Raw genomic sequence first — 22497 nt, forward strand, 5'->3', positions numbered from 1 at the left:
GTGTGTGTGTGTGTGTGTGTGTGTGTGTGTGTGTGTGTGTGTGTGTGTGTGTGTGTGTGTGTGTGTGTGTGTGTACGTGTGTGTACGTGTGTGTGTGTGCATGCTTGACTTCCCATGTGTGTGTGGCACGCTCACACTAGGCAAGACTATGCCTATTCCAACCATACAGGTATGCTATAGTTAATTGCACTGGGGGAGGAATAACAGCTTCCTCTACCTTGATTCACAGGGACGGATATGCCACTGACTGACTGACTCCTCAAAACAACACAAGCCAGATAGAGCCACACGAACATAGCTGGTGCTGCCAACCTGTCCCTGAGGTATAAGTACAGGCTTTGAGTACACATTACCTTAGTGGGAGAGACAGAGAGGCAGAAAAGCAATATTAATTTGTGCCAGCCCAGCTCAGCCACCTCAAGAAGGGTTGTGTTTAAATGATCTTTAAAAATGGAATAGGAACAGTGGGGCTGAGAACAACATATATTTTCAAGGCTTATGTAAATTGAGAGTAAGAAGCATTTACACCTTTTTGGGTAATCGGGGAGGCAGAATCAACAGGACAAAGGCAACAATGTGAAATGTGCGGTCCGATTTTCATGATAAAAGACGTACAACCAATCTCTCTCTCTCTGTTTCTCTCTCTCTCTCTCTCTCTCTCTCTCTCTCTCTCTCTCTCTCTCTCTCTCTCTCTCTCTCTCTCTCTCTCTCTCTCTCTCTCTCTCTCTCTCTCTCTCTCTCATACTCTTTAACTCACACCTAAATCAAATCAAATCAAATCAAATTTTATTTGTCACATACACATGGTTAGCAGATGTTAAATGCGAGTGTAGCGAAATGCTTGTGCTTCTAGTTCCGACAATGCAGTGATAACCAACAAGTAATCTAACTAACAATTCCAAAACTACTGTCTTATACACAGTGTAAGGGGATAAGGAATATGTACATAAGGATATATGAATGAGTGATGGTACAGAGCAGCATACAGTAGATGGTATCGAGTACAGTATATACATATGAGATGGGTGTGTAGACAAAGTAAACAAAGTGGCATAGTTAAAGTGGCTAGTGATACATGTGTTACATAAGGATGCAGTCGATGATGTAGAGTACAGTATATACATATGCATATGAGATGAATAATGTAGGGTAAGTAACATTATATAAGGTAGCATTGTTTAAAGTGGCTAGTGATATATTTACATTTCCCATCAATTCCCATTATTAAAATGGCTGGAGTTGGGTCAGTGTCAATGACAGTGTGTTGGCAGCAGCCACTCAATGTTAGTGGTGGCTGTTTAACAGTCTGATGGCCTTGAGATAGAAGCTGTTTTTCAGTCTCTCGGTCCCAGCTTTGATGCACCTGTACTGACCTCGCCTTCTGGATGATAGCGGGGTGAACAGGCAGTGGTTCGGGTGGTTGATGTCCTTGATGATCTTTATGGCCTTCCTGTAACAACGGGTGGTGTAGGTTTCCTGGAGGGCAGGTAGTGTGCCCCCGGTGATGCGTTGTGCAGTCCTCACTACCCTCTGGAGAGCCTTACGGTTGAGGGCGGAGCAGTTGCCGTACCAGGCGGTGATACAGCCCGCCAGGATGCTCTCGATTGTGCATCTGTAGAAGTTTGTGAGTGCTTTTGGTGACAAGCCGAATTTCTTCAGCCTCCTGAGGTTGAATGGGCGCTGCTGCGCCTTCTTCACGACGCTGTCAGTGTGAGTGGACCAATTCAGTTTTTCTGTGATGTGTATGCCGAGGAACTTAAAACTAGCTACCCTCTCCACTACTGTTCCATCGATGTGGATAGGGGGGTGTTCCCTCTGCTGTTTCCTGAAGTCCACAATCATCTCCTTAGTTTTGTTGACGTTGAGTGTGAGGTTATTTTCCTGACACCACACGCCGAGGGCCCTCACCTCCTCCCTGTAGGCCGTCTCGTCGTTGTTGGTAATCAAGCCTACCACTGTTGTGTCGTCCGCAAACTTGATGATTGAGTTGGAGGCGTGCGTGGCCACGCAGTCGTGGGTGAACAGGGAGTACAGGAGAGGGCTCAGAACGCACCCTTGTGGGGCCCCCGTGTTGAGGATCTCTTTTGTTCGCTCTCTCTCTCTCTATTGCTCCCCCTCTCTCCCTCTATCTCCTTCCCCAATCCCTCTCTCTCTCTACCCCCACTCTCTCTCTCTCTCTCTGTCTGTCACACCCTGATCTTGTTTACCTGTCCTTGTGATTGTCTCCACCCCCTCTAGGTGTCTCTTATTATCTCGCTGTATATATCCCTGTGTTTCCCGTCTCTCCGTGCCAGTTTGTCTTGTTTGCCAAGTCAACTCCTTGCTCCTATTTTTTTCCCCGTTTCTGTTTGTTTCTAGAACTCCTGGTTTCTACCCCTGCCTGTCCGGACTCCGTACCCCTGCCTGTCCTGACTCCGTACCCCTGCCTGGCCTGACCTCGAGACTGCCTATTGTCTGGTACTGTTTGGACTCTGACCTGGTTTATGAACTCTCGCCTGTCCCCGACTTGCCTTTGCCTACTCCCTTTGTTACAATCAATATCGTACCTCTAACATCTGCCTCCTGTGTCTGCATTCGGGTCTCAACCTTGTGCCCTTATACTCTCTCCAACTCCCTCAGACCCCAACACAACTCAGAAGTGTTGAAGACTGCTCAGAAGCTCCTTTTATCCCCTTTCTATATCCTTTCTCGAAATCCTTTATGTTTTGTGTCTGGAGGGTGAAAGACCCTTATTTACCTATTCTTCCTCTTTGTCCTCCTCTGCAGCTATCGGATACGTCAAGCACAGATACGGTCCTGTATTTTGCCACGGGGCAGAGAGACATTTTTAGCATTTTTAAAGCAAGTTTTCTGCAGTTCTACACATAAAGAACATTTACCCATTTTATAACAAATTTCATGCAATCCAACACATTTTGCAATGACATTTAGAGAGAATGTTCCTATTTTAAAATACATGCCCATGCTTTTTATTTTTCCATGGGGCAGAACAACATTTTTGCAGTTTTAAAGCTAATATTCTGCGATTCAACACATTTTGCCATGAGTTTTAGAGAAAATGTTGCAATGTTATAATACCTACTACATTTTGTGCAATTTTACATATTTTGCTATGGGGCAGAGAGACATCCTTGTTATTTTAAATCACATTTTCTGTAGTTCTACACATTTTGCCATGGGGTAAAATGGACATTTACCAATTTTATAGCAAATTTTATGCAATTCTTTTTAAAAAATCAATGTGGCAGAGAGACATTTATGCAGTTTTAAAGCTAATTTCTTGCAATCCAACCCATCTGCCATGAGGTTTAGAGAAAAATGTGCTATTTTATAATACAGTTCATGCAATTATATTTATTTTGCCATGTGGCAGAGAGACGTTTTACAGCAAATTTTTGGCAGTTCTACACATTTTGCAATGGGGCAGAGGGAACATTTTGTAATTGTATAAGACATGTCATGCAATTTTTCAAATGTTTCCATGTGGTAGAGATACATTACTGCAGTTTTAAAGCAAATTTTCTGAAATTCTACCATTTTTTCCATGTGGCAGAGCTAAAGAAAATTGAGTTTTAAACCTAATTTGATGCAATTATACACATTTTGCCATGGAGCTGAGAGAAAATGTTGCAATTTTATAAAACATTTAATAGAATTTGACTTATTTTGCCATGGGGCAGGGATACATTGTTGTTGTTGTTTTAAAGCAAGTTATCTGCAGTTCTACACATTTTGCCATGGGGCAGAGAGAACATTTACCAATTGTAAAACACATTTTCTGCAATTCTACTCATTTTGCCATTGGGAAGATGTTTTTACTTTGCAGTTTAAAGCAGGTTTTCAGCAGTTCTACACATGTTGCCATGGGAAAGAGAGTATTTTGCAGTTTTATGAGAAATTTCATACAATTCCACTAATTTTGCCATGTGGCAGATATTTTTTACAGTTTTAAAGGTGATTTCCTGCAAATCTTCACATTTTGCCATTATGCCAGATACAGTATCTGAGTGAGAGTGAATAACAAAATCAATGGGGGCCCCTGGAGGTCAGGGACACTGGGCACTTGCCATGTGTGCCCAGTCAGTATTTGGCCATTATTACAACAAGTTTAGATAACTGTCTAGACTAACTTACCAATTTAAAATGTGTTAGCTGACATGGCTAGTTGAGTGACTGACCAAATAAGAGAAACTGCTGATGCACAAATTTCTAACTTACAACTGGTGTATTCTACTATTCTAACTCTCAACAATAGGTTGAGACTGAGTTCCTAAAAGAATAGCTTACGTCGCTCATGCCTAGAAGCCGGCATGGAGGTTAGTGTCCTCCACCTGTAGGTCTTCTCGGCTGGGGCCTCAACCTTCATCTCAACCTCTGAAAGCACTTTAGACCACTATTCAAGCTCAATCTACCAGTTGGTATGCTGTAGCCCTTAGTGTTAGAGTGCAGGTCTCCATTTAAAACACAGTAATTGTCCCAGGGGTCTCATCAGTTTGATTAGAAGTATCCACCCCATAACATTCGAGAGAGCTAGGCTATGAATAGAGAGGTATTAGGGATTTGTATCTGTGTTTGTGTGTATTGTGTTTTTACTTAGGTTGTGTTGTTTTTCACATTTTCTGCATATATATTTTTTTACATTTCTTAAGGACTATTGGAACACTAGTCCTTTGAGCTGAAAGAGATCCTAATGAAATAAAATCCATCAAACCTTCAGCTTTTGCTTGGGCATCACCTACTGGACACAATACGGACTTGCAGTCTGGCATGCAGCTCATGGCCACACTGTATGCCACTGTCAGTCTGTGGGGTTGTAGGTCTTGCAGTCGGAGAAGCTGACACAATGTTCAGTCATCTTTGCATTAGACTGCAAACTTCATGATGGGAGTCTTAGTACGAACTTAATGTTGAGACTGCATGACTTATCAGGTGAAATAAAGAAATGAAAAGGGGAGAGGGGAACAGCAACAAGCCAACACACTATCATGGCAGCTCTGAATCTTCTACCCAGAAGCCCTTACAGGAGGAGCCAAATAGAATATAGGTATGAATGCATGTCAAAATAAAAGTCTTACATATTACCAAGCCTCACAGTATTGAATAGAACTGTTTTTATGCTGGTATTCAGGTAAAAGTAAAACTATTTTATGGTAGAGGCATTTTGCAACTTTGCATTTATTGTTACATTTATTAGGCTATAAATGTCATACTTCATTTTGAAACATGGAATAGAAACACGGTTTTAGGATGAAATGTTATTTGAAAAAATGTATTTGGAGGCAAAAAGGGCCTAAAAACATTTCTAAGAACATCACATACACTATTGACATATGTACATAATGAGTCCAAGGCTTCGGATGGCAGTTTCTGTGAAACCCCCATTACCATCCCCATTACCTCTACTGGAAGTAGCAAATCAAACGAATTAGACACATTATCATTACCCCAATTTTCAAGTAATAACATATCCAGATCCCAGTGTAATTTGACTGTGGCTACTTACACCCCCTTTGCCCCTTACCATGTGGCAACTGCCACACATTGACTGCCCCAAAACATTATCGGTGGATACTGTCTGTTACATGAGTTCACCAGAATAGCCATGGGGGTTAGCCTGGTCCCAGATCTGTATGTGTTGCAGCTCACTCCTCTGACTACCATTGTCACCACAGCAGAGAGGAGTTGGCTAAAGCGCAAAGTGATCGAGAGTCAGGCTACATGGAGGCCATTGGTCCAAGTTTATTCACACCTGAAATAATCTCAAAGCAGTGTTGTGCAGTATGGATGATGCTTCATGTTTTTAAACCTTGGTGGGGAAAAAAGAACAACGTACCATTTTTTCCAGGGGTATAGGGAAACCATGATCAGAGCAGTTGATCCTGGCGCAGCAAATATCTTTACACCAAAACCCAGCCAAACAGACAAGATAATCGACACATTTCCATGGTTAGATGTGGATGAATTCTACAGTAGTAGCAGTGATAGGTGAGTGAGGGTGGTCATTCAGACATTAATCCCGGTCGTCGGCCTCTGAGGTAGCCGGGGGCTCCTCTGTCTGTTGATTGGTGGGGATGCCCACAGGAGGGCGGAGTTTACACGCTGAGCTCTGGACATGTGGAGGTGATCCAGGGGGTGGAGCTGAGGGCAGGACAGGTGGCTGAGCAGAGGGCTTGAGTGGGGTGGGAGGGGGTGAGGGCACAGGGGTACGAGGGTATTTGCGAACCGGCCGGGTGGGTGCTTCGGGTGAGTGGGAGGATGGTGGGAGGGGGCTGGGGTAACCAGAAGGGGCGAGGTCTGAGGGGCTGATGGAGTTGGCTGAACAATCATCCTCACCTTCAAGACTCTCCTGGAATAACAACAATGAAGGAATAGAGTTAAGCAGATGAAAAATGAAGGGAAAACTAGCAACATTCTTGAAAATAAACTAGTCTTCGGTAATTGAAAAATATGTGACTTACATCTTCATTGACAACATAAAGAGCCATAGGGCTCCTACGGCCATGGGTTCCGTGGGCTATTGTTTTTGGCACCACGTCAACTGCAAATTAAAGAATGTGTGAACAACTGCACAAACTGAGAAATATGTGTAGGCCACAGGTGGCACTTTAATTGGGGAGGACCGGTTCATAGTAATGGCTGGAACAGAATACATGGAATGGTATCGGACACATCAAACACACGTTTACCATGTGTTTGAAACCATTCCATTTACTCCATTCCAGCCATTATTATGAGCCAGTCCTCCCCTCAGCAGCCTACTGTGGTGTAGGCCTACTCTGCAAAAAAAATGTGTATTGACTATAACTTTGCCATGAAATCTATCCATCTAAAAAGCTTTGCATTCAAACATCTGTAATAGGAAGAGTAAGTAAACTACAAAATTAGCGTGGGGAACAAAGAACACCACACATTCAAAAAGCACTGTCAAAAGCTCCCATCCCTCTCTCCCCTTACCCCCGTGACTGATGTCACTCCTCTCTACATATACCGGAGATCTCTGCAACATGGCTGCCATGGCAGCCCGCCGCTTCTTCCTTAACCCCAATGAGAGACAAATGGTAGATTAGCGTTTCATATGTGCACTCGCGTAGTGTTTACATTCTGTCTCCTCGAGAACATGTCAACCACAATTGTTTTGTAAAATACAGCACACAGTGTAATTCTAGCCTGGTCCCAGATCTGTTTGTGCTGTATAGCCACAACATTGACAACAACCATCGGCTATACAGCACAAATAGTTCTGGCACCAGGCTAGTGGGATACCATTATCACTGCATTGTAAACAACAGAGATATAATCCCTCCCACACGATGCTATCAGTGTCAGTATCTTAGTGCAACATTGGACATGCGCCTGCAGGACTGCAGAGTAGCCGAGAGCTAGGCCAGGGGATTACGGTTCTAGCCGCCTGCTCCCTGCCTAGTGCCTAAGTCTGGTCCTCGAAAACATATCAAAGCGAATAGGGAGATGGAGGCACAATGTGGAACTCTTACTTTTTAGAGGGCTTCCAGCAGGCGCACACTGTCACCAGGGTGATGAGGAGGAAAATGCCCCCGGTGGTAAGAATGATATACAGGGAACTCCGTCCTAGCAAAGGAATGAAGCCTATGATTAACAGAGTAGTCCTTTCTCAATCACCGCAAACGCTTCACCACTGTGCAGGCAAAGAGTCCACTCGGATTAGACAAAGATATCACCTCTCGGGCTCTGGAAATTAGCTACACTTCTCCTCTTTCTCTACTATGGGCTTGTCTGAACACACTCCACTTTAGAACTTTTAGTGGAGGCCACAATAACATCTAATAAAAAAGGAACCGTTTCAGAATGAGTAAAAATGTTAAGTTCTCCTAGTGTGGAACTGGATCTGTTTGTGCTGTCTGGCCAACGTTTGGCGCAACAATGACCATAAGAGTTGGCAAGACAGCACAGACATACCTGGAACCAGACTAAGGTTTTCCATCACTAGCTGTGTGTGAAAGTCTGTGTGTGAAAGCTAGGATAGAAAGGTGCAGCTTTGAGTCTTTGTACGGGGCTGTATGTAAGGAGAGAATGCAGGGCCCTTACGGGGCTAGCTGATCTCTCGACGCACTGCTGTAGCATCCCAAATGGCAACCTATTCCCTATATCGTGCACTACTTTTGACCAGAGCCCTATGGATCGTGGTCAAAAGTAGTGCACTATAAAGGGAATAGAATATCATTTGTTACACAGCCCTTGTCTCAGTTGGGGGAAAATGAAGGAAGGATTAGTATGCTCCACTGGGGCAAGACCTCAGCTCCACCGGCTTCCTTTATCTACTGGCCCTCATAAGTAACTCAAGCTTTTCACTGGATTTCTCTCTCTCTCTCTCTCTCTCTCGCTCTCGCTCTCTCTCTCTCTCTCTCTCTCTCTCTCTCTCTCTCTCTCTCTCTCTCTCTCTCTCTCTCACTGCTCTGTTTGTCTCTGTCTGTCTGTCTCTCTCTCCCTCTAACCTTGTATCAATTCAGTTTCTTCATGATGAACTTGCATCTCAACCTTTCCCTGACAGGTACAGTACCAGTCAAATTTACATTTACATTACATTTAAGTCATTTAGCAGACGCTCTTATCCAGAGCGACTTACAAATTGGTGCATTCACCTTATGACATCTATTTGACATGTTTTCACACCAAGTCATTCAACGTTTTTTCTTCATTTTTACTATTTTCTGCATTTTATAATTAAAGTGAAAACATCAAAACTATGAAATAACACTTATAGTATCATGCAGTAACCAATCAAAAAGAGATTAAACAAATCAAAACATATTTTAGATTCTTCAAAGTAGCCAATCTTTGCCTTGATCACAGCTTTGCACACCATTGGCATTCTCTCAACCAGCTTCTTGGAATGCATTTCAATTAGCAAGTGTGCCTTGTTAAAAGTTAATTTGTAGAATTTCTTTCCTTCTTAATGTGTTTGAGCCAATCAGTTGTGTTGTGACAAGGTAGGGATGGTATATAAAAGACAGCCCTATTTTGTAGAAGACCAAGTCCATATTATGGCAAGAACAGCTCAAATAAGCAAAGTGAAACAACAGTCCATTATTACTTTAAGACATGAAGGGCAGTCAATATGGAACATTTCAATAACTTTGAAAGTTTCTTCAAGCGCAGTCGCAATAGAGTTACCTCTGGTGCAGAGGATAAGTTCATTAGAGCCTCAGAAATCGGCAATTAACTGCACCTCAGATTGTAGCCCAAATACATGCTTCACAGAGTTCAAGTAGCAGTCACATCACAACATCAACTGTTCAGAGGAGACTGTGTGAATCAGGCCTTCATGATCAAATTGCTCCAAAGAAACCACTACTAAAGGACACCAATAAGAAGAAAAGACTTGCTTGGGCAAAGAAACACGAGCAATGGACATTAGACCGGTGGAAATCTGTCCTTTGGTCTGATGAATCCAAATTTTAGATTTATGGTTCCAACCGCCGTGTCTTTGTGAGACGCAGAGTAGGTGAACGGATGATCTCCGCATGTGTGGTTCCCACCGTAAAGCATGGAGGAGGAGGAGCTGTTATGGTGCTTTGCTGGTGACATTGTGATTTATTTAGAATTCAAGGCACACTTAACCAGCATGGCTACTACAGCCTTCTGCAGCGATACGCCATCCCATCTGGTTTGGGCTTAGTGGGACTAACATTTGTTTTCAACATGACAATGACCCAATACACCTCCAGGCTGTGTAAGGGCTATTTGACCAAGAAAGAGAGTGAGATGGAGTGCTGCATCAGATGACCTGGCCTCCACAATCACCTGACCTCAACCAAATTGAGATGTTTGGGATGAGTTGGACCACAGAGTGAAGGAAAAGCAGCCAACAAGTGCTCAGCATATGTGGGAACTCCTTCAAGACCGTTGGAAACGCATTCCAGGTGACTACCTCATAAAGCTGGTTGAGAGAATGACAAGAGTGTGCAAAGCTGTCATCAATGCAAAGGGCGGCTACGTTGAAGAATCTCAAGTATAACATGTATTTTGATTTGTTTGACTTTTTTTTTGATGATTCCATATGTGTTATTTCATAGTGTTGATCTCTTCACTATTATTCTACAATGTAAAAAATAGTAAAAATAAAGAAAAACCCTTGAATGAATAGGTGTGTCGAAACTTTTGACTGGTACTGTACATGTTGAAGCAATCAAGATAAATATCCTTACTATGGAGAAAGTACTACGACTGTAGTTCTACTTACTGTAGACGGTGAGTTTGACAGACACACTCCTCATGCTACTGATTGGGTTATCCACCGTACAGCTGTAGATGTCATCGTCTGACATCAGCACCCGGGCGATGGTCAGATACTTCTGGTCATGTGACAGGAGCAGGCGCGAGTCGTTGGTCAGCACCTTTCCCCCTTTCAGCCAGCCATAGGTGGGCTTGGTGCCATCGCCGTGGGAACAGTGTAAGGTGAAGAGTTCACTCAACTCCAGCACCGAGGAGGCTATCATTTGGACGTAGGGTCTGGACACAGGTACTGTGGGGACAATACACAACATGTCAAATAGATTCACTACATGTGACATAAAGCATATTCCACTGTTTAGATAGCATGCTTATCCCAGTAAAGGATTTGTGAAGAAATAACAAGCTAGGCCTTAGTAGGCCTTAGAAAGAACTTATAAATGCTGCTATAAGATGTACTTTGTTTAATGTGTGACCTCACTTTTTAGCCTTGCACCTCAGTCTGCAATAGCATCATGTGATGTAAATTCACTAAGGTGAATAGTTGGTCAGTTGTTGGACTGTTCATTTTAATACGGTAGCCTGAGCCGTATTGTAAATACAATCTCAAATACAATGCCATTTAGCAGACGCTTTTATCCAATGCGACTAACAGTAATGCTTGCCTAAATCTTTTACATACATTATATGTATGGCTGGTCCTGGGAATCGCTGCAAGCACCGTGCTTTACCAAATGAGCTGCAGAGGAAACTCTCCTACCATCTACGGTGAGGTTGATGTTGCGCTCCGCAGTGAAGGCATCATCGGTTATGGAGATCTCCACTTCATAGGCCCCCTCGTCAGACAGCTGCAGGTTGTGGAGGAGCAAGGTGCCGTTCTCAAACACCATGATGCGGTCCCTGTACTCGGGCCGCAGGTTCCCGATGATGCTGGTGCCTAGTGACTGGACTACGGTGATGGGCTGCTGCTTGTCCCTCTTCAGCTGCCACTTGATGACCGGTTGGTCGGAGCTCGTGCTGGTGTAGCTGACGGAGAGGAAGGCCTCTCCACCCAACGTGCCTCGGACCAGATGAGCCTGACTGGTGATGTTGACGCCGGCCACTCTGACTGCATGGACACAGCCCAAGACACAAGGTTCAGTGAACACTGTGGCAGACTATACAGTGCAGGATAAAGTGATCGCATGCATGCAGGACGATTTGATGGCTGTAAGTGGTTGATTACTGTCACCACATTCACGACAAGCAGAGTGATCTGGTCTAGTATAAGGTCCTAATAACGAGTATGGAACTTTCTGATGTTTTGGCTTTTGTATTTATATGCCTCTCACAGATATACAGTATAAAATCAAGTCAGATATGGGCCTATATTTTCCACCATTCCTTAAATTAGTCCAGGAGGAGATCTAACTTTTATTCTTGAAAGCGGACTTTCGAAATCAAGACTCAAAATCCAATTCAATCTACAAGTGAAAACAACGTCCTAAAACCTCCTCATTATTACCGCAATCAATTATCCGGTGAAAGTTCAACAACAGGACAAGACCCTCTCCAAACAAGCCCAACGTATTACATCTGTTTTGATTTGTGTACCATTAATGGATCCCCCTTGAGCATACAGGAGGATGGCTTACAACATAAACCCGCATATCCTCCTTTCGTCTCGTTCTGCCCTGGAAACCACACACAGTAACGCCATTATGCTCACAGCGGAGCTTCCTATAAGTCACCACATCCTCGACCACATGTAGCCATAGGCTAAAGCCACTTACGGGCCCTGTACTTAACGGACAGGCTGTTGCATGTTATGTTGGGGCAATAGAGAGAGAGAGAGAGAGAGCATCTGGCACCGACCTTCCTCGGCCACAACTCTGCTCCCTGTAGCGTGTCTGCATGGCATCGCTCGATCGCTGTGGTAACAATTTTCAGCCTGAAGGGGGTTGCCAGGGAGAGGCAGACAAAGGCCAGGATTGTTGGACTGATTTCCTCCCTCCAGTGATATAAAAAACACTGGGAGAGACATGCTCTTTGTGATTGTAGAAGCAGGAGACACAAGGGTTCAGTGATTCTGCTAATAGTGGATGGCCACAATGACACAACACACAGCTACACAGCAGAAGCAGGCTGAGACAGGCTCCTAATGCAGAGAAACCACCACTGCCTCGCCTGGGCTCCAACTCCAAGTCCCCCAAAGCCTCTTCTCGTAATATCATAACTCTTAACCTATGCTTCACCCACTTACATCCCAACAACAGCTCAGCTCACCCAGGCTCTTTTCACTACAGCTGTATGGCTGAATAGACCTGTGCCTTCGAGCTAATCCACACAAGAGGGTACACCAGGACAAAACAACTCTCACTGCCTGGGCCAATTAAATATGTTGTACAGCACTTAGCCTACTTTAACATAATATGTAATGAATTGATCAAGCACATAAAGGAACAATGGTTGCCACCAAATCGTGCATTATCAAAAAATATATATATTTTCAAATGAATTTGCCAACGAAACAATGTAAAAAAAATAATTTGTGAATTTAAATAGGAAAGCTGTGTAAATCTCAAATATGTACTCGATCGCCTTATCACATATTACTTGACTACCATGTGATGAACATACTTGCCAGTATAGTCACATATATATTCATTCAAACAATCTATTAATTCCTGATTCAGCTACTAGTTCTTCACCACATTGTGTTTCCCAAAATGTAAATCATGAAGGTGGAAAGTGTTCACTTACCTGCCTGGAAAAGTAGGAGGAGGCCGAAGAGTGAAAAGTGCGAAGGAATGGCTGTGTCTTCTTTCGAGGAAGTCGTCCTCCTCTCCTCCTTCATCTTGGGTACAGCGCTAAGTCCCTCTCCCACCCAATGAGCATGATTTGTCCACTCCAGGCACGTCCCTGAGAATGCACAAGACTGCAAGACTGGGCTCAGCTGCCTGCATACTCTGAACCCCAGCACTGAGGACCCCAGCATGAACAAAAGCACTGTGTGTGTGTGTGTGTCCTCAGCTTTGTTAGACAGAGACATAGACAGATAAGCACAATTTTATTATTATGCTGGGAGGCTTAAGAAGACAGCTACATTTAAATGGTGTTATTTTCTCTACTGCATTTGTATGGCTGTAAAAATGTGCTATTACCAACGATGAGATCATATCTTTCAAGCATATGCATATGGTTTCAATACATTTCAAAATATTGTGTGATTGAAAACAAGTGTATTCAGTAACAGTACCTACAGTGCTGCTCGGAATTGCTTAATAAACCAAAGGCTTTATAAAAGGACCCCACTCGGAGAAACAGAATAACTGCTCTTGAAAAACAACTAACTGCTCTCCTCAACTACTGTCCCCACCCCCTCCAGACTCTAAATAAGAGAGAAACAGTGATTATGTGTTAGTCCACACCTTAAAAAACTGTTTTGCAACGAAAACAAGCAATTATTTTTGGACAAATTCAGGTTAGTCCCTCCCTGTCACGGCCCGTTTGCTTCCGTTTGGTTATTAGTGCATACACCCCAGATGTATGATGATGGGAAGAGAAGTGTGGGAAGTACTCAGAAAAACATTCCATGTGTTCCCAATGTGGCCACTAGGTGGTGCATTAAAATCTGGAAATCAATGAGCACAGAAGTAATACACGGGAGACATGAATATTATGACACCGTGATTGATGTTGTTATAACATGTTTTGATATTTCTGATAATCTTATCATTGTGACAATACCTGCAATTCAGCTTCTTGTTGCAGCATGTACACTGCAGTTCAGACAAGTGAAAAGTACATCCTCTCTGACACTGTACACTGCAGTTCAGACAAGTGAAAAGTACATCCTCTCTGACACTGTACACTGCAGTTCAGACAAGTGAAAAGTACATCCTGTCTGACACTGTACACTGCAGTTCAGACAAGTGAAAAGTACATCCTCTCTGACACTGTACACTGCAGTTCAGACAAGTGAGAAGTACATCCTCTCTGACACTGTACACTGCAGTTCAGACAAGTGAAAAGTATATCCTCTCTGACACTGTACACTGCAGTTCAGACAAGTGAAAAGTACATCCTCTCTGACACTGTACACTGCAGTTCAGACAAGTGAAAAGTACATCCTCTCTGACACTGTACACTGCAGTTCAGACAAGTGAAAATTGCATCCTCTCTGACACTGTACACTGCAGTTCAGACAAGTGAAAAGTATATCCTCTCTGACACTGTACACTGCAGTTCAGACAAGTGAAAAGTACATCCTCTCTGACACTGTACATTGCAGTTCAGACAAGTGAAAAGTACATCCTCTCTGACACTGTACACTGCAGTTCAGACAAGTGAAAAGTACATCCTCTCTGACACTGTACACTGCAGTTCAGACAAGTGAAAAGTACATCCTCTCTGACACTGTACACTGCAGTTCAGACAAGTGAAAAGTACATCCTCTCTGACACTGTACACTGCAGTTCAGACAAGTGAAAAGTATATCCTCTCTGACACTGTACACTGCAGTTCAGACAAGTGAAAAGTATATCCTCTCTGACACTCTACACTGCAGTTCAGACAAGTGAAAAGTACATCCTCTCTGACACTGTACACTGCAGTTCAGACAAGTGAAAAGTACATCCTCTCTGACACTGTACACTGCAGTTCAGACAAGTGAAAAGCACATCCTCTCTGACACTGTACACTGCAGTTCAGACAAGTGAAATGTACATCCTCTCTGACACTGTACACTGCAGTTCAGACAAGTGAAAAGTATATCCTCTCTGACACTGTACACTGCAGTTCAGACAAGTGAAAAGTACATCCTCTCTGACACTGTACACTGCAGTTCAGACAAGTGAAAAGTACATCCTGTCTGACACTGTACACTGCAGTTCAGACAAGTGAAAAGTACATCCTCTCTGACACTGTACACTGCAGTTCAGACAAGTGAAAAGTACATCCTCTCTGACACTGTACACTGCAGTTCAGACAAGTGAAAAGTACATCCTGTCTGACACTGTACACTGCAGTTCAGACAAGTGAAAAGTACATCCTCTCTGACACTGTACACTGCAGTTCAGACAAGTGAAAAGTACATCCTCTCTGACACTGTACACTGCAGTTCAGACAAGTGAAAAGTACATCCTGTCTGACACTGTACACTGCAGTTCAGACAAGTGAAAAGTACATCCTCTCTGACACTGTACACTGCAGTTCAGACAAGTGAAAAGTACATCCTGTCTGACACTGTACACTGCAGTTCAGACAAGTGAAAAGTACATCCTCTCTGACACTGTACACTGCAGTTCAGACAAGTGAAAAGTACATCCTGTCTGACACTGTACACTGCAGTTCAGACAAGTGAAAAGTACATCCTCTCTGACACTGTACACTGCAGTTCAGACAAGTGAAAAGTACATCCTGTCTGACACTGTACACTGCAGTTCAGACAAGTGAAAAGTACATCCTCTCTGACACTGTACACTGCAGTTCAGACAAGTGAAAAGTACATCCTCTTTGACACTGTACACTGCAGTTCAGACAAGTGAAAAGTACATCCTGTCTGACACTGTACACTGCAGTTCAGACAAGTGAAAAGTACATCCTCTCTGACACTGTACACTGCAGTTCAGACAAGTGAAAAGTACATCCTCTCTGACACTGTACACTGCAGTTCAGACAAGTGAAAAGTACATCCTCTCTGACACTGTACACTGCAGTTCAGACAAGTGAAAAGTATATCCTCTCTGACACTGTACACTGCAGTTCAGACAAGTGAAAAGTACATCCTCTCTGACACTGTACACTGCAGTTCAGACAAGTGAAAAGTACATTCTCTCTGACACTGTACACTGCAGTTCAGACAAGTGAAAAGTATATCCTCTCTGACACTGTACACTGCAGTTCAGACAAGTGAAAAGTACATCCTCTCTGACACTGTACATTGCAGTTCAGACAAGTGAAAAGTACATCCTCTCTGACACTGTACACTGCAGTTCAGACAAGTGAAAAGTACATCCTCTCTGACACTGTACACTGCAGTTCAGACAAGTGAAAAGTACATCCTCTCTGACACTGTACACTGCAGTTCAGACAAGTGAAAAGTACATCCTCTCTGACACTGTACACTGCAGTTCAGACAAGTGAAAAGTATATCCTCTCTGACACTGTACACTGCAGTTCAGACAAGTGAAAAGTATATCCTCTCTGACACTGTACACTGCAGTTCAGACAAGTGAAAAGTACATCCTCTCTGACACTGTACACTGCAGTTCAGACAAGTGAAAAGTACATCCTCTCTGACACTGTACACTGCAGTTCAGACAAGTGAAAAGTACATCCTCTCTGACACTGTACACTGCAGTTCAGACAAGTGAAAAGTACATCCTCTCTGACACTGTACACTGCAGTTCAGACAAGTGAAAAGTACATCCTGTCTGACACTGTACACTGCAGTTCAGACAAGTGAAAAGTACATCCTCTCTGACACTGTACACTGCAGTTCAGACAAGTGAAAAGTACATCCTCTCTGACACTGTACACTGCAGTTCAGACAAGTGAAAAGTACATCCTGTCTGACACTGTACACTGCAGTTCAGACAAGTGAAAAGTACATCCTCTCTGACACTGTACACTGCAGTTCAGACAAGTGAAAAGTACATCCTCTCTGACACTGTACACTGCAGTTCAGACAAGTGAAAAGTACATCCTGTCTGACACTGTACACTGCAGTTCAGACAAGTGAAAAGTACATCCTCTCTGACACTGTACACTGCAGTTCAGACAAGTGAAAAGTACATCCTGTCTGACACTGTACACTGCAGTTCAGACAAGTGAAAAGTACATCCTCTCTGACACTGTACACTGCAGTTCAGACAAGTGAAAAGTACATCCTGTCTGACACTGTACACTGCAGTTCAGACAAGTGAAAAGTACATCCTCTCTGACACTGTACACTGCAGTTCAGACAAGTGAAAAGTACATCCTGTCTGACACTGTACACTGCAGTTCAGACAAGTGAAAAGTACATCCTCTCTGACACTGTACACTACAGTTCAGACAAGTGAAAAGTACATCCTCTTTGACACTGTACACTGCAGTTCAGACAAGTGAAAAGTACATCCTGTCTGACACTGTACACTGCAGTTCAGACAAGTGAAAAGTACATCCTCTCTGACACTGTACACTGCAGTTCAGACAAGTGAAAAGTACATCCTCTCTGACACTGTACACTGCAGTTCAGACAAGTGAAAAGTACATCCTCTCTGACACTGTACACTGCAGTTCAGACAAGTGAAAAGTATATCCTCTCTGACACTGTACACTGCAGTTCAGACAAGTGAAAAGTACATCCTCTCTGACACTGTACACTGCAGTTCAGACAAGTGAAAAGTACATTCTCTCTGACACTGTACACTGCAGTTCAGACAAGTGAAAAGTACATCCTCTCTGACACTGTACACTGCAGTTCAGACAAGTGAAAAGTACATCCTCTCTGACACTGTACACTGCAGTTCAGACAAGTGAAAAGTACATCTCTCTGACACTGTACACTGCCTTCAGAAAGTATTCACAAGTCAAGTATCCCCTTGAATTTTTCCACATTATGTTGTGTTCCAGCCTGAATTTAAATGTATTCAATTGAGATGTTTTGTCACTGGCCTATACACAATACCCCATAATGTCAAAGTGGATTTATTTTTTGTATTTTTTTCGACACCCCAATTCCATAGTATCCAATTGTTAGTAGTTACTATCTTGTCTCTCCCGTACGGGCTTGGGAGAGACGAATATAGAGTCAGGCGTCCTACGAAACACAACCCAACCAAACCGCACTGCTTCTTAACACAGCGAGCATACAACGCGGAAGCCAGCCGCACCAATGTGTCGGAGGAAACACCGTACACCGAGCGACCTGACCAGCGTGCACTGCACCCGGACCGCCACAGGAGTCGCTAGTGCACGATGAGACCAGGATATCCCTACCGGCCAAACCCTCCTTAACCTGGACGAAGCTAGGCCAATTGTGCGTCGCCCCATGGACCTCCCGGTTGTGGACGGCTGCGTCAGAGCCTGGGCTCGAACCCAGAATCTCTGGTAGCACAGCTAGCCTTAGACCACTGCGCCACCCGGGAGGCTGGAATTTTGTTTTTTGAAATAGTAAAATGAAAATAATAATGAAAAGCTGGAATGTCTTGAGTATTCAACCACTTCATAATGACATGCCTAAATAAGTTCAGGAGCAAAGGTTTTATTAATGAGACAGAATAAGTTGCATGGACTCACTCTGTGCACAATGTTTAACATCACTTTGAATGACTACCTCATCTCTGTACCCCAGACATACAATTATCTGTAAGGTCCCTCAGTCGAGCAGGGAATTTCAAACACAGATTGAACCACAAAGACCAGGGGTGTTTTCCAATGCCTCGCTGAGAAGGGCACCTATTGGTAGATGGGTAAAACACAAAAGCAGACATGGAATATCCATTGGGACGGCAGGTAGCCTAGTGGTTAGAATGTAGGGACGGCAGGTAGCCTAGTGTTTAGAGTGTAGTGACGGCAGGTAGCCTAGTGGTTAGAGTGTAGGGACGGCAGGTAGCCTAGTGGTTAGAGTGTAGGGACGGCAGGTAGCCTAGTGGTTAGAGCGGTGGGCTAGTAACCAAAAGGTTGCTAGATTGAATCCCCGAGCTGACAAGGTAAAAATCTGTTGTTCTGTCCCTGAACAAAGCCGTCATTGTAAATAACAATTTGTTCTTAACTGATTTGCCAAGTTAAATAAAATAAAATCTTTAAATATCCCTTTGAGCATGGTGAAGTTATTCATTACACTTTGGATGATGAATCAATACATCCAGTCATTACAAAGATACAGGTGTCCATCGTAACTCAGTTGCTGGAGAAATGTGGGATAAATCAAGGGGTGTACTTTCTGAAGGCACTGTACATGCAAGCAACAAATATCAATATCACTGATAAGCAAAACAGTGTAAGGCTAAACACCTTACCATAAAGTCTGTCACCATCATCACAACTGTATTCCTCCTGCCACTCAATGTTCAGTCTCACAATTTATACACCTGCAATAAGCACATGTCACGGTGGATTGTCTCATTCCAGACTTACACTTACACTAAATCGATTCATGTTTAGATTGAGTATATGGTCGTTTTGACCTCAAGAGCAAATTCACCTTTAAACAGAGCATGTTGGACTACAAGGAGCAACGTTGACGTGTGCTAGTTAAACATGGTATAACAATATTGACGAAACTTCAATATCAGTTTGGATTGGAGTTTGGAGACCATCAGTGATGTACTGTACATTGCACCGTAAGAAGTCATGTCCATAGGGGAAATCCCTACGGTTACATTCTGTCTTACTGTTTATTCAACAAAGGCAGTGTAGTAAACCTAGAAGGGGAATGTCAGAGCTAGCCAACCAAGCAACTCTTGCCATCTTTCACCCATAGTAGAACCAGGGCCGGCTCCAGGCATATGTAATATAAGCGGTCGCTTAAGGGCCCCCGGCCGTTTATTTTATAATATTTTTTTAGATACTCAGTCGGGGTCTCAACTTAGTGTTGAGAGTAAAAATAGTAGAATTCACAAAGGGTAAGTTTGAAATTTAGTTTTGCATTAGCAGGACATTTGCTTTAAAACTGAACAAATGTCTCTCTGCCCCACGGCAAAATGAGTAGAATTGCAGGAAATTTGTTAAAAAAAACCTTTTCTCTCGGCCCCATGGCCAAACGTGTAGAATTACAGGAAATTAACTTTAAAACCTATATATTTCTCTCCACCATCAAGAGAGAGGTGTGGGGGGGCAAAAAGGCTAGAGCCAGCCCTGAGTAGAACTCTCACAGGGTCCCTGTATTCAAACTCCTCTGTAGTAGGCCATCAAAGCCTGGAGGGCTGAGACACACAATCAGACTCTATCTGACTGACTCTGTCCTCTGAGCCCTGGATAAAAGCACCCCTCTCTCTCCCTCTCATCTTCTAACGGTTCCTAAATCAAGGGAAACACTTGCTGTCAATATAAAACAGAGAGTATGAGGGGCCCTCTTATCAGAGAGAAGACACACAGCAGGTCTCTGTCGACCAGACTATAATTCAGTCCAGACTATAAGTCAGAGAGACTGGAAGTGGACAGGGAATCCTTTTCAAAGGCTGATACTTTGTCCAATTTTGCCAAACGAGCTGATCTGTTTGGGCCAAAGACCGATTAGTGGAAAAAGATCAGAATTAGGCTGCCTGTGTACACGCAGCTTCATACATGCAGTGTGTATAACTCTTGTGATGACAGCAAGGAAGAACTTTAGCCCAATGGTACATGGTAGAGCGAGTGTGCCTCGTGCAGTATTGCCCCTTTTCAGTATGGGCTGAGCGATCCAGTAATCAGTGAAATTCATATTGTGTTCAATCGCACCCCCAATGACCCACAGTTTGGATAGAAATCTAGAGCCGAATGCACCAAGCATCTCAGAGTAGGAATGCTGATCTAGGATCAGTTGAGCCTTTTAGATCATAATGAATAAGATTACTATGGCAGGAGGGACCTGATCCTAGTTCAGCCCTCTTACTCTGAGACGCTTTATAAATACGAGCCCTGTCCTTAAAGAGTGAGGTCGTAGACGTGACGATGATGATGACCAACAGTGCCCTCTGCTGTTGAGTTTGACTTACTTCCACCACTAATTGCTGCCCAGGAGAACACAGTGATGGCGCTGACAATCTGTGAGGGAACCAAGAGAGCGATTCAATCCAGATGAACATTTTAAAAATAGACTATCAGACTTTAATTTGATGCGAGTTTCAAACACACAGACTGATTGTTTTTCCCCCACAACAACATTCACCAGCCCTTAAAAGGACTAAACACAACCACATGTGTTAAGAAATATACATTTTACATTCAAAATGAGATCAAAATAGATGCCAAATTTCAGATATTGCATTCTGTCTCAGCTGAAGTGTTTTATTTCTGGAACAGTTCTCTTCTCTGTACTGAAACACATTGATTAACAAATTGTTGTACTTGGATGCTGTTGATCTTTCCACGGTGAAATACACAACATAACTAAGAGATGTTGAACTCTTTTGGACAAAGCTGTCCATCAAACTCTTTTTAGAAATTCGTTTACAGTTCCCTGCTGCTGAAGTGCTGTTTGGCGGTGTCTGTCTGGCATATTGATTCTACAGTCAGTGTCATTAAACAGCTGTGTCTGGATACCTGTGGGAACACTGGGAGAAGTGGTGAGGCGCTGTGTCAAGCTGAGAAACTAGTGCTGTCTTCTGTGGCTTTGTGTTGCCATGGAAAACCAGCAGAATGTCTCTTTAATGCCTTATCATTCAGCAGCTGGTGACAGAACCCATTCGGAGGGGGAGAGAGATTCCTTCAGTGCCTCTGTGTGGCTGGGCTGAGCTAAGATGTGTGTGGGAGTGAGCGTGGGTGAGCTGTGAGTGAGTCTTGTGCTTCCTCCTTCCATATCTCAACCCTGCTCTTTTCTCATATGGAGAGGAAAGGCAACAGAAAGAGCACCTCAGCCAATGAAACAACACTGACTATGAATGTAACTATTTTTTCGACTAAGGGAATATGCAGATTCACTTTTAAAGAACATCGCTGACACAACCTGTCATTTGTTGCTTTGAGATTGTTATGAAAAGCGCTATTATTATTAATTATTACTATTATTTGTAAGATGATAAGATATTTGACAGCAGTCTAACAGGTGATGCACCTGTTGAAATGTGAGACACAATGAGAATGTTTTTCTGAGGAAAATCATTATATGTATTATATCCAAAGCTGCAGCATGAATAGAAACTGGGGAAAGATGAGATTCTGTTCAACCAACCAAACAATCAAGCAAGTCTCCTACTTGTCATGTGATGTGAGGTATTCCTGGCGTTCCCCTACAGAGAAAGCTTTTCACGGAAGACCAGTTATCATTTGTTTCAGTTTAGTGGTGGGAAGACTTTCCAATTAACAGCTATGCTTGTGCTGCATTACAGTTCAGTGAAAAAAGAACAGGTTGAGTGAAAAAAACAACAGTTCTGTCTTGAGATTGCATTCGCTACACTACTTTTGGAATCCATTTAACTCTTAAAGGGGAAGTTCAGTTTACAATTTTTCCTGGACCATAGACTGCTTTCAGGGTGAGTAATCATCTAACATCAAGTTGTAAAATCCTGAACTTTCCCTTTAAAACTAGGGTTGATGCATTCTATGAAACACCATTCAATATCGGGTGATTGATCATGTTCTGTCATAATTTGTTGTTAGCGTGATCATGTTTGTAATCAT

At 43.2% G+C, this 22497-nt stretch overlaps 1 protein-coding gene across 1 annotated transcript; it reads right to left on the bottom strand.

The window, feature by feature from the left end:
* Positions 1-5723: 5723 nt before the first annotated feature.
* On the bottom strand, positions 5724-13155 carry hepacama (hepatic and glial cell adhesion molecule a). Its single transcript, XM_046296483.1, has 7 exons — positions 12952-13155; positions 10970-11317; positions 10220-10501; positions 7494-7587; positions 6955-7034; positions 6459-6538; positions 5724-6346 (listed from the first exon to the last, which is right to left on the bottom strand). The coding sequence occupies exons 1-7, from the start codon at positions 13043-13045 to the stop codon at positions 6011-6013; spliced, it is 1314 nt and encodes a 437-aa protein (XP_046152439.1). The 5' UTR covers positions 13046-13155; the 3' UTR covers positions 5724-6010.
* Positions 13156-22497: the final 9342 nt, after the last annotated feature.

The sequence above is a fragment of the Oncorhynchus gorbuscha genome, linkage group LG13 (assembly GCF_021184085.1).
Source record: "Oncorhynchus gorbuscha isolate QuinsamMale2020 ecotype Even-year linkage group LG13, OgorEven_v1.0, whole genome shotgun sequence".
NCBI classification, from domain to species: Eukaryota; Metazoa; Chordata; class Actinopteri; order Salmoniformes; family Salmonidae; genus Oncorhynchus; species Oncorhynchus gorbuscha.

What these genes read in the sequence shown, in the direction of transcription:
- hepacama (XM_046296483.1), bottom strand. Translation starts at nt 13,045, where the DNA reads ATGAAGGAGGAGAGGAGGACGACTTCCTCGAAAGAAGACACAGCCATT. An exon ending in TGTCAAACTCACCGTCTACA is followed by an intron (nt 7,588 to 10,219) that starts GTAAGTAGAACT and finishes TTCCTTTGCTAG; the next exon opens with GACGGAGTTCCCTGTATATC. An exon ending in TTTATGTTGTCAATGAAGAT is followed by an intron (nt 6,347 to 6,458) that starts GTAAGTCACATA and finishes TTGTTATTCCAG; the next exon opens with GAGAGTCTTGAAGGTGAGGA.